Source organism: Bombyx mandarina, chromosome 12 (genome assembly GCF_030267445.1).
Source record: "Bombyx mandarina strain Sakado chromosome 12, ASM3026744v2".
Lineage (NCBI taxonomy): Eukaryota > Metazoa > Arthropoda > Insecta > Lepidoptera > Bombycidae > Bombyx > Bombyx mandarina.
The window spans coordinates 9,573,383-9,586,509 of NC_143219.1; the positions used below are offsets into that span (position 1 = coordinate 9,573,383).

The 13,127-nt window shown below is 36.6% G+C and overlaps 2 protein-coding genes across 4 annotated transcripts in view; both read left to right on the forward strand.

The window, feature by feature from the left end:
* Positions 1-10,675, forward strand: part of LOC114244821 (coiled-coil domain-containing protein 170) — a 15,795-nt gene extending 5,120 nt beyond the window's left edge. For 2 of the 3 annotated variants that reach the window (XM_089731931.1, XM_089731930.1), the window contains exons 4-12: positions 195-367; positions 450-650; positions 2,463-2,606; positions 3,236-3,316; positions 4,119-4,223; positions 5,002-5,169; positions 6,044-6,294; positions 6,828-7,025; positions 8,280-10,675. In XM_089731931.1, coding sequence (XP_089588057.1) covers positions 195-367; positions 450-650; positions 2,463-2,606; positions 3,236-3,316; positions 4,119-4,223; positions 5,002-5,169; positions 6,044-6,294; positions 6,828-7,025; positions 8,280-8,364 — 1,406 coding nt within the window. In that variant the 3' untranslated portion in view covers positions 8,365-10,675. The remainder of the gene's footprint in view (positions 1-194; positions 368-449; positions 651-2,462; positions 2,607-3,235; positions 3,317-4,118; positions 4,224-5,001; positions 5,170-6,043; positions 6,295-6,827; positions 7,026-8,279) is intronic. The other variant, XM_089731932.1, reaches the window with a different exon arrangement.
* Positions 10,676-11,105: 430 nt separating this feature from the next.
* On the forward strand, positions 11,106-13,015 carry LOC114244811 (uncharacterized). The gene is made up of 3 exons (XM_028176718.2): positions 11,106-11,262; positions 11,416-11,732; positions 12,768-13,015. The coding sequence occupies exons 1-3, from the start codon at positions 11,220-11,222 to the stop codon at positions 12,855-12,857; spliced, it is 450 nt and encodes a 149-aa protein (XP_028032519.2). The 5' UTR covers positions 11,106-11,219; the 3' UTR covers positions 12,858-13,015.
* The last annotated feature ends 112 nt before the right edge of the window (positions 13,016-13,127 follow it).

Sequence of the window (13,127 nt, forward strand, 5' to 3'; positions counted from 1 at the left end):
TTAACACCAGGTGGGCTGTGAGCTCGTCCACCCATCTAAGCAATAAAAAAAAAAAGATGGATGAAATTAAAAAACATACTTTAGACAACTACTACCGTTATAGAAATATGATGGGGCGAAATTATTTGCTCAATACTGCATTAAAACAAATTAAATTAAACAGATAGTTTTAATAAAAAGTTTTATTTTTGTAGAGGACTTACGACATCGAGACGAGAAATACCAAAGACTTCATGCAGAATTTAGGAACACGATGGAATCCTTTGCTATTTTATTAAGCTTACCAACCAGATTTGTTGAAGCTCACGAAAGCACAATAAAAGAAAGAATCCGTGAAATACTAAGTGAAAGTAAAGATAAAACTGTCGTAAGTTGCACTTTTAAAAATAATAACCGCATTAACCAATAAATAAATTATTTGATTATTTTTTTCCTTCATTCGTTTCAAGCAAATAGAGGCTCTCCGAGACAAGCTGAACATGGAATCTCAACAGCTGGGCAGAACCGCTCATTTGCACGATCAAGCCACGACGCGTGTTAGAATACTCGAAGACGAAAGGAATATGCTAGAAGCTAAAGTTCACAAGCTCGAATCGGAACTGAATGCAATGGAGCTATCCAGAGACAGCTTAAGGAAAGATAAAGCGAACGTGGGTATTGTTCGTAAACTTTTACATACATTCCAAACATATTCCCCAACATTTATGCCAAATGTTAAGGCGTTATCCTACGAGCTTTCTCTATAAATTCTCATCGTATATACCATATATGATTATACTACCAGCTACTCAATATAAACAGGTAGATATTGTTATAATAAACTTTGTAAGTATTTAAAGCCTGTACAGATTATCGATCAAACGCTCCTTCAATTAGGGCAGCGGCTCTCAACTACCGTGTCGCGACACATTGTCATTATTGCATCGCAAGGCCCTCTCATATGTCTAGCGAAATTAACAAATACGATGTAGGTATTTATCTAAGGCGACCGGGGAATTGTATATCTGGGGTATATAAGGGGTTAAACTACAACTCTATACTAGATACATACTAACCGTACCTTTAACATAATAATAATATGTAATTTAATAAATGTATTTTACCTTCACTTCAATTATCAAAAAAAATCAGATACGTAAGTATGTAGGGTGTCTCGAATTTGTAAAGAATATGTTTTCCGTCGTTTGGTAAAAAAGTTGAGGGCCGCTGAAACAGAGAATCGCCATGATTGCGTAAATAAGGTTAAAAGTTTCATACTCGCGGACGGTCCCTATCGACAAATGCAAGGCTGTGTGCTTGCGTGTTTTTACTTACGTTACATAACGTGCACACTTTAGCTTTTGAAGCTTTTTTCTCACTGCTAAGAAGATCTATAAATAAAATTGAACGCCCTCTTGGTGTTGCCTTGAAACAAGAGAACAATGCCTGCTTCGTATGTAAGCTTACTCCATGATGTTATTTTTTTTTATGAATGAGGGATTGCTGGTGGCCCGAAGGCCTTCCAGTTTCACCGGGACAAGTGGGTGGGCAAAGGCTCGGCCAGGGGGGCGTGGGATTTGCTAACAGCTGCCCGAGCGCCTCCAAAGGAGACCTAACAACTCAAGAACAGCTGCTTCTCGAATGCATCTACTACCGGATTGGAATCGCAACCGGCTCAGAAGATCCAACAAGAAACTCTGTGGGCTAGAAACTCAGCGGGCAAATCCATGATATATTTGAAACTATATACGTATTCACAGCACGGTACGGCATCCGTGATTCCTAACAAGAAACAGATTCGATTTATATTTTTAATGTAACGTTATAAAAAATCTACTTAGGTGTATAGGTACAGTACTTTCATGTAAAGTTAAGGAGAAAGAATAATAATTTTTTTGGTTAACAACAAAAGCTGAACACACTGCTTAAGACGGTAATTCTCAGTTTTGATCATTGTGAAATAAAAACAACGGAATATGTATTGTTAAAGTTTACTTACGTTTATATATTAAACTATCTGCCCGCTCCGGCTCCACTCGGGTCTTTAACAAAAATTTCAACGATATTAGACGTTGTTTTATTTTTTAAATAAAAGAACACCTATTGCGACATAACTTTTAATCTACCATCAATAGTTTTCGCAGGGCACGCGATGTAAATAATATTTTAGGTAATTTTTTTACACCTTTGGTTACATTATTAGAGTTTTAGTAAGGATGCCAAATTTTATTCAATTATAGCCTATGTCACTCGGGAATTGTGTAGCTTCCAAATAGTGAAATAATTTTTCAAATCGGTTCAGTAGTTTCGGAGCCTATTCAAATACAAACAAACAAACAAATCTTTCCTCTTTATAATATTAGTATAGAAGTATAGATAACTGATTTAAAAAATTATTTTACGTATATAAGAATTTTACAATTTCACCGTTGTTTTTTTTTTAATCTACTGTTTTGTTCTCTTGCGCTGTTACATCGTTGCAGTTTGTGGCATTCCTCGAGCGTCTAAGCAGAACGCTAAATATGGACGAGTTGACCCAGGATGTCGGAATAGAATTACACACTGAATCCATTATACATCGAGCTGAGCAATTGGCGCGGCTGGAGAGCGATAAAATTGTTGACAAGGTCAGTAAGTTGCGAGTGAACGCCTACCAGCGCGCTTCACAGAGAACTTTTATAACATTCCTCGGTGTGATTTTAACGTTTTATTATCTGATATTGTACCGATTGTGGCAATTTTATTGCAATGAATATTGAAGTTAGTGTATAGAGGTTTTTTTTAATGATAAAATTTACGATTTATCTTGTTTTCACTTTATTATACGTCTGCAAAGGCTATCTTAACTTATAATTTTTCTTGAAACTAATAAATAGCAGCAAAGCTACATATGCGATACTAAATGAACAATTGATTGTTTAACATCGCATTTAAATATCGAGATGTTCAACAAAATTTTCACTTGTACAGAATTTTAAATTTTAAACAAATAGCGATTTTTACATAAAGTAGGAGAATACTGTAGTTATAGGATATTATGTAGGATAATCGTGTTTTGGTGAAAATAGCATAATCAGATCATTATAATGACATATTTTAATTGCCCATAATCTGAAGAAAAAAAGTATAAATTTTAAATACAAATCAGTTAACGATAGGACATTTCTTTAGGCAAATGTTGCTTGTGTATATGCGTTTATTTTATAGTAAAGTAAATTTTATATTACACATTATAAATATGTGTGTGTTTATGTAGCTGCTATATTATGGATATTACGGTAGCCTGCCCCGACTCCGCAGGGAAAGATCTTTCCATGACTTGCCTTATCTCAAAGAAGTAAGACTAATGTTATTCAAAATTGGCATGCTAATACTCGTTAATCCATTATTGAACACTTAGAATATTGGGTTGAAAACATACCAAAATTTGTTTGCGGTTAGAATTTTAATTAACAAATGTTACAATCAATAGTCCTAGGTTGATACGCCATTCAAGAAGTAATTAGCAAGATACGTTCTATCTATTTTAATTCACTGTAGACATTATATGTATAAAGTATGTATATTTATCTTAGTTGCATAGTTAATATTACTTTATTACTATTTTAGATAGTTAAACAGTTAATTTATTTTAGATAGTTATTTAAATTTGAAATATTTTGAATGCGAAAATAGTCTGCTGTAATGCCTGTTTTTATTATTTAAAAATACAGATTTTTCCGGTAAACAAGGAGACGATTCCAATCATGACAACACTAAAAACGTTAATATTTGTGTATCGCACGCAATGCTGCATTTTAAAAAGTTAACTGACGCGCGTTAACGAAATTTCTGGGAATTGCGGGGACCGGTAGCTATATACGCATTTTGTTTCGCGTAATGCGAACTAATGATAACCACAATAAGTATGAATGCTTAGTTACGTAAATAAAAATTGTTTTCCGTTGACTTTAGGCTTGTAGTTTATTTCCGTATAGGCACAGGGAACGGTTTTAATACGCCCTATATTTCTGCATGGCTTAAAACGAATATCATTAGTAAAACTTAGCTGAAGACATTATGAATTTTATCGTTTACCTAAACACGTAAATAAAGTAAAATTGATTTGACAAAATGTGGTTTTGTTTCATTTCTTGCAGACAGCAGTGGTTTATCAGCTACAAAGAAGGATCCGAATTTTGAGGGAACAATTACAAAGAAAAGATTTACATTTAGATTTATTGAGGCGTAAACTTAGCGTTCAGGTAAACCAAATTGAATAGATCGTTAGTATCATTGAACGTGCTGCTGGTTTTTTAATTATTAAAAAAATATTGTCACCCAATATGGAACTGATGAAATTTTAAGCGCAAAGTTAAAATTTTTGGTTACATTGTAATAAAATTAGATTGCTCTAACGCTTTCCCTGTCTTTATGATGTTTTTTTTTCATTTATTTCAATGTTTTTCATGAATATTCATTTTGGTAGGCAGGGGCTTGGCTCTGCCTCTGGCATTGCTGAAGTCCATGGGTGACGGGAACTACTCACCATCAAGTGGGCCGTATGTTCGTTTGCCTACTAGGGCAATAAAAAATAGAATGTGACGGCAGAAGGCAGACGTTTATGTGCTGTCAGTAACGGCAGAATAAAAAAATGATTTTTCGGTACTAAATTGAGACATTCTTTATTTTTTATCTGAAAGTTCGTTTATTTTTAAGAACTCTATGGGATTGGTATAAAATGGGGATGGATTTTCTATAAAAGCGTATTTTGGTAGTTTTTTCAAACTATTATTTATTTTTCATTGTTTAGTTGAATTTTAATATTTTTTGTAATATTGAATTATCATCGGTCCATAATAAGTATACCAAATTTCGAGTTAATCCAATGTTTTTAAGGGGGTCAAAATCATGTTCAAATATTCCGTTACAAACATATATACGTCTGAAGCTAGTAAAAGTGTATTAAAAAGAAAACATTTTTCGTTAATTTCTGAATACGTATTCGGAAATTGGATTTTATTGAACACGTCGATTGGACAGGAAGAAAGTTGCCGCGTGCGCGCCGTGCTGCAGGCGGAGCGCGACGAAGCCATGTCTCGCAGTAAGAAGTTAGCTCGCCAGTGCGACAAGCTGAGCGCTCAGCTGAGCGACGCGCGCGCCCAACTGCGCGACCTCAACGCACAACTCGCCGACGCCGCCGACTACAAGGTCTGCATACTTAAACATTATTAAGGACTCAACTTCGTCACGTAATTAAAAGTTCTGAAGTGTGCTTAGTGCGAGTTTTTAACGTTCTCGATAGCGTAAAAGCTATTTTTATTTTTATTACTTAGATGGGTAGACGAGCTCACAGCCCACGTGGTGTTAAGTGGTTACTGGAGCCCATAGACATTTACAACGCAAATGCGCCACCCACCTTGAGATATAAGTTCTAAGATATCAGTATAGTTGCAACGGCTGCCCCACCCTTCAAGCCGAAACGCCTTACTGCTTCACGGCAGAAATAGGCGGGGTGATGGTGCCTACCCGTGCGGACTCACATGAGGTCCTACCATCAGTTAGCTCATATTTATATGGAATGGGATCGTTTGCATACGTTTGCCGCTGGGGCATTGTTCCAATTGCATACAAAATTGGGCTAACTCGTACGCTACGAGAACGTTAAAAAACTCGCACTAAGCATACCTACTGACTGCGTTTTTGATAGTATGTACTGTGAAATCTCCGATCCCATATAACTGTATCGTATTCTCTTTACATTCGAAGTCGTGCACTAGTGAAAATAGATGTTGTAACTAAATTTTAGAGCGTATTTATGTATGTATTATGTTTATACTTTTATATGACTATTTTCCCTAGAAGAAACTATTAATTCTAAAAAGTTTTCTTAGAATTGGAACTTGGTATTCCAATAATAATCAAATGGCAAGGTTAAAATGATTATCTCAATAGAAACGCGATTGCATTTAATCATAGCAAAAGTAGATCTATGCATCAAGTAATCGTTCAATTACATTTGTTTCGAGAATCAAAGAATAGAAGTTTACGAAACGAATTAATCGATTACGTCATTATGTATTAGATAACTTCATTGGAACGAGCGCGAAAGATCGAAGAACTACAAAAGAGATTAGACGAGGCCGAATTGTTGCGTTCGCGGTATAACCGGAAAGTTAACGTGCTGAAAGACCAAGTTAGAGCCACGGGAGAGACCTTCGAACAGGAAAGAACTTCTACTGAACACCAGATCGCGATGTTGAGAGACGATCTCGCGAGGACTAAAGAAGCCCTGGCTGAGTGTCAGCGACGGGAAGCTCAATTGCAAAGTTTCAGGTTACTGTCTAGTAAATAAATAGATACAAGTAAAGATAAGACGTTCGGTGCATTCATATCTAGCGATGCAACGGTGTTCGAATCCCGCAGGCGGGTACCAATTTTTCTAATGAAATACGTACTTAACGAATGTTCACAATTGACTTCCACGGTGAAGGAATAACATCGTGTAATAAAAATCAAACCCGCAAAATTATAATTTGCATAGTTACTGGTAGTAGGACCTCTTGTGAGTCCGCACGGGTAGGTATCACCGCTCTGCCTATTTCTGCCGTGAAGCAGTAATGCGTTTCGGTTTGAAGGACGGGGCAGCCGTTGTAAATATAAAAAAAAGGTCAGGAGAGCTGTATGCTCTCGTTTACTTAAAAAGACAACAACAAAAAAACTTAAAAAAGACACGGAACGCACCAGCGGGATGTGGAAACTGCCGAATGCGTTTGTCTTTCGAAAGCTCATTGTAATTCTCTGGTCGTATATGTAACAAAAGTTCATGGCTGCCTGTGCTGTTTGTAATTCTTTACTATTTTGTTTAGGAACTCAATTGCCAAACTCCTCGGTATTCTGGTGCCGGCGTCAGTGTCCGATTTCGAGATGGTCTCGCGGCTGCAGAAGCTGATCGACGCCCACCATGACTTCACTATCGTGTCGAGGAGGTACGACGATCCTGCGCTGCTCAGAGCTTCCTCACGGTCACCGCCACCTTCCAGATGCAGAACTAGAACGCCAGACAGGTAAAATAACCGTTCCCAGTGAAACGTTCTCCCGCAGCATCCGTCACCGCTCTCTGTCGACGTCGCCCAAAACACGTCATTACGGATCCTCTCGATCCATTAACGGTGCTTTTAGGCACCACAAGCACCGGTCACCGTCCTCGTCGAACCCGTCGAACCTGTCGCTTGCGACGAAGGGCTCGAAGAGTAAATTAACCCTCAGACACAGCCCACTGAGTTTCTCGCCGGATCTTCTCAGTGGGTCGTGTTTCCGATCCGATGGTAGATTCTACGAAGCACTGCTCTTACTAGGGCCAGTGTTAGCAACACTCCGGTTCGAGCCCCGTGAGCTCACCTACAGATTAGGGTGAAGCTGAAATAGCCTCTCAAGACTATCAGCATAGGTAGGGGAAAAAAACCGCTCTCGATCAACTTTTAAAACTTTAATTTAAATTAAAAATATATCACACTACATTCTTAACTTATTGTATCAGTCAACTGTTCCGAAATTATTCAATAATTATTATATGTTTAACGTTTCTGTATTTTGCATCTAAAAGATCCATTTTGACTTGAATTTGTTCCCGGGAACACCGATAGTCAGTCGTCTAATTGCGGATGGGCACGACCCGACTTTTATTGAGTGGTTACTAATAGACCTTACAACGAAGTGGCAGTCTTATTGGTTGACTCGATGGCGTAGTAGTTACGCCTTTATGCGAGACGAGAGTCGTGTGTTCGTTTCCCACAGAGGGAAACAATGGCGCGAAGAATAGCGCTGTTTACTCTTTATTTGGATGTTTAATATCTATACATGTATGTATTTAAACGTACTATATCATCTCTGGTTCTAATAATCAAATCAAAATTAGTTGATTTCTTTGTTGGAATGGAACAAATTTCACCAATATGTAGGCCTATTACATCTTCACACCAGAATGCGTTGGTGAGCTCGTGCTCCGCCAGGTGGGGCGCTAGCAGTTCACGAGTAACTACTTCGCGACTGATAAATGAATAAATTCGACTAAATAACAAGTTATTGTCCATCAAACCTGCCACATTCGCTTAAAATTACACAAAAAAAAGTCCAGAAACCGTACGCTAATCTATTTCGAAATAATTTTAAAAATAACGAGGTTCGGTGAAATGTAACATGCATTAAAACCATTGCGTTAATAAAAAGCAGTCTTGAAATCACGCCGGTCCCAACAAAGAGATTATCGGACGCGCTGACGAAGCGATAAGCTTGTTAATGGAACCAACGCTTGTCCGCAGATCGCTTCGCTACGATGACTCGGGTTACGCAGACCCGGCCTTCGACATCGACGATGACTTGTACAAGACCAGACCGCCCTTGTGACAGTCAAGGCGACGCACTAGATTTTAATCGTGCATATTCAATTCCTTTGTATAGAAAAAAATATAATATAATCCGACTTATGAAATCAGTAATATCTCTGTAATATAATCTGTTGAAAAAAACATGTCCCTGACAAGAAATTTTAAAGACAGTTCAATATAGAATAATTTACTCGTGTATTTGTAAGACGTATTACGATTTCAAATGTATTTATTGTTACAAAAAATACTTGGATTGCTTATCGTTTGATTAGTGAGTACCTACAGGTGTGATGTACACTTACTTTTGTAAATAAGAATTGAATCAAAAGTCTCCAGTCGAGAACATTCATTGAACGTGGTCAAAAATCGTTTTTGACAAAATCACCTTAGTTTTTTTAGGGATGCAATTGGAAAATTTTAAAATAATTGTTTCGAATTTCCAAAATTTGAAGACATATCTAAATTCACCGGTTTTCCTTACACGATGGATTCCGTGCACGTAGAGAACCATAATAGCCATAAAATTGATCTCAGTAATCTAAACCTATGTCGTATTATTTAATGTTGATTAACATATATTTTTTTAATCTTTAAGTAAGTACTATTAAGTACTTTCTCTATCTGCTTGTATGGAGCTGAGACATGGACGTTGAAAGCAGCAGACCGAATGCGCATCGATGCTTTCGAAATGTGGTGTTGGAGACGCATGCTAAGAATTCCGTGGACAGCCTTCCGGACTAACGTGTCGATATTGAAGCAACTGGGCATCAAAATCAGACTGTCTACTGTATGTCTGAAGCGGATCCTCGAATATTTTGGTCACATTGCGAGGAAAGACGGCGATAACCTGGAAAAACTTATGATCACAGGGAAAGTTGAAGGCAACAGATCTAGAGGCCACAGCCATACTCGTTGGTCCGATCAGATCCGCACCGCTTTGGACAGTACAGTGTACAGCGCGCTGCATGACGCCGTGGACAGGGGAGAGTGAAAAAAATCCTAAGATTGAAGCTCATGGGTGATGGTGGTCACGACCCTCAGACATGAGGAACACGACTCGAGGAGGAGAGGAGGAAGTACTATTAACTTCACGAAGTTGGAACAAATTCAACTGCTTTCAAACGTTTTTTAAAGAAATAATTTATCTGTAGCTTAGTTTTAAAAACGTTTTTAATTATATTTATATGTTAATATTTTTATGCGTCTACTGCAATACGAGAGGCTTAGACTAATGCCTTCTATTTTGAAGTTTTCGTGGCCTAAAGTGGATTGGGCTCTCATCAAACGCTGCAACGGTGCCCGGTTTCAAATCTCTAAGTTCAATTTTTTTAATATAAAATACGTAGCCAAAATGTGTTCACAAACGACTGATGAACTCAATGAACCGATGAATTCAAATTCCTATCTACCTACCACCTACCACCATCACTCCATCATAGTTACCATCCTATACATATATTTCTACCGCAAAATGGTCATGATTGCGGGTTCGAGGGTCGCGGGCGCTACTACCGTTATACGTCATACATACAATCCAATGTTTCAAAATTGGTGGCGACAAGCACTATGCGACATCTAAGGACATTACTGCTTACTATTATAATATATCTAAATTAAACTAAACATCTATGCATTAAATATTTTTTAATGCCTGTGGCTGAACCTCTTCTTATGTTATTTGCATATTTTCTTGTTTAATAATTGTTAAGCCTAAAACTTTTTGAAATTATGGCAAAGGGCTACTACTTTGGTGTTCGTCCACCAAAGCTACGAGACCGCACGTAAATTCGCCACACAAATATAGTTTAGACACACTCAATAAAGCACTTACAAAAAACTGCATACATATGTCTATTAAAGTATAATTCCTTACCTGTACCCTCTATAATCCCATTGTTTACACCATAGATAATACGCTAAATATTTATAATCTCACTACCATAATTGGTTACGGTTGGCAATGTAATGAACATTTTGATTACCGGTCATTCCTTTGGAGGGTCAACGTTACAGACAATCACGGCAAAATCTTCAATTATGCTTGCGACAAACGGCAAATTACTCTAGGTTAATGTAGAACCATCTGTATTTTAATTAGTTTTTAAGGGAAAATGAAAATAACTCTGGTCACTCCAGACCTCAGTGTCTTCAAATACAAAAAGCATTTTTATGGAACGTTCCAGTAAGATATGTAATCTAAGTGTTTATAGTTATTAAGATATGATCTCATGTGTAATGTAGGATTTTCAAATATTATCGTTTATAAAATGACGTTACTGTTGTAACGTAGTGCTGAGTTAATAAAGCAATAAATATGGTTAGAAAATAAATGATTTGTATTTAATTTAAAAGCCAATCGATTTTTTGCTAAAAGCTTTGCTAAAAATCGATTATTGACTTTTGATCGATTCGACTTCATTTTACGACTAAACGACTCCGCCGACATACATACATTTTTAGTTACATATACATAGGACAAATGAATAAATATTTACTATAATATGTACTAGATAAGTTAGGCATTGCTTAATTAATCTTTTGCATAGCGAAAGCTTAGACGACGGTTCGAAGAAGTACAATGGAAATAGATATCTGAGATGGCAAGTCAATTTGCTAAAAAATTACTACATAAAAAAAAACTTAGTAAACCCGATGTCTAAAATATAATATTTATTATATAAAAATCATAAGCACACTACATTATGAATATGACGTTCAAAGTAAAACATCAGATCTGAGGCACAGATACAAGTAAGAAAATTGAACACAAGAATCTAATGTACCCTCAAATTAAATAATTGATATCTAGGATATTTGTTGAAAGTCATTGTAATTTATAATCATCACAGTAGTTAAAATTATTATTCAATCACAATGATCGCGAAATTAGTTATTGGCATTTTGTTTCTTAACGCAGGTTTGCAAACTTTTTAATAATTTCATAACTTTGCTTTAGAAATAAAAATAGTGTGCTATTTTTCTTCAATTTATATTATAATATTTTTATTCTATAAAATTGTGTATTCAATCAATTTAATCGTATGTATTATAGTAAAAAAACTCGTTATAGTTTCACCAAGACACGTGCCTAGATATTCTGATTTGGACGAAGAAGATCAACATTTGTTCAGAGCTGCATACGACACTCCCAGCTACGATCACGAGGAACAGGAGGACAACGAAATATCTCTCGACAAGCTGGACTTGTTGAAAGGCGGTCTTTGGGCTGTGAAGGAGAAACTGAAAGAATTAAAAGCATTTAACAAAGCCCTCGCAGCGAACATGCTCTCCACCAAATTAAAGCTAAAGGAACTGCTGAAAAATCACATGGTGCCCGTCAAAACTATTAAAGATGTCGACAAAAAGAAGACTTATTATCACTATCAGGTAAAATATGATTGAAATACCTCTCTTCAAAGTATTTTTACGCTTTTTCTTTTTGTTAATGTTGGTGATAAATTAGCATTAGCGTGATTAATAAAACTGAAGACAGTGAAGTGAACGTAAGCAAATAGATTAGGTTATTTTAATATATGGCATAGATCTTTGAATAAGTTCTAATTAGCCTGCTCACAAAAACAAGCTATAGATTGTGACAATCCTTAAAGACAATATAACAAAAAAAACGCTGACGATTATTTGGGAAATTTTATAACTTATTGAAGAATGTAAAATAATTTAATATTTCGACAATGCGATATTCATATAGCAAACATCAAATTCGTAATTAAAATAAATTAATTAAGTAAGTTCATAAGGCATATTAGTTTCAATGTCGTTGTTCAATGGTATCTTATCTTTTCACCGTGTAATTTCACGGAATTTGACTTTGAAAGTTCGTAATAAACACAGACCTTTTGAATATGTGTGGCTGTGCGAACTCTAGATATACATTGAAATCAATATAACTATAGAATAGGTATTCTACAGTTTTTTGTAAGACGCCGCTATTACCCAGTAGACCTACTTCTGTGATGAATGTCAATAAACAGACCGATAAAAACTATGGGTCAGCCGTTGCATCAAACCAATTGAGACTTGATTCATCGTGTCTCAAGGTGAGCATCGCCGTTTACATTAGCATAGCTTAACAATAGGTGGACCGTATTTTTTTTTATTGCTTGGTTGGGTGGACGGGCTCACAGTCCACCTGGTGTTAAGTGGTTACTGGAGCCCATAGACATCTACAATGTAAATGCGCCACCCACTTTGAGATATAAGTTCTATAGTCTCAGTATAGTTACAACGGCTGCCCCACCCTTCAAACCGAAACGCATTACTGTTTCACGGCAGAAATAGGCAGGGTCGTGGTACCTACTCGTGCGGACTCACAAAAGGTCCTACCAACAGTCTATGTTGACTCATCAAAAATAGACAGTTGTAATAAGTAAATGTTAAAAGCATCACTCTGTTCTCTTACAGCCAACGCCGTCGCATCCACAATACGAACAGTATGCTGGACCTCAATACGGCGCACCCCAGCACGGTTACGACCCGTACTACGGCCACTAATTCTGAACAATGCTACTGCTAAAGAAATTAACTTAAAAGTAAATTAATTTTACACGCAAATTTGTATTAAATTCTCTTCTTTTCTTTCATCAAAAGAAAAATAGTAGAAATAAAATCTGGCTCCAAGGCAACCTTGCGTTTGATTTCTGCTCTTTGTCTCATCGTAAACTGTATCGAGACATATTTTTTTCCGTGCGTTTACTCCGTAATCGAACACGTCATAAGAAAGTGCATTAATAAAATGTGTTCTTAATTGTTAAGGTCGCTTTG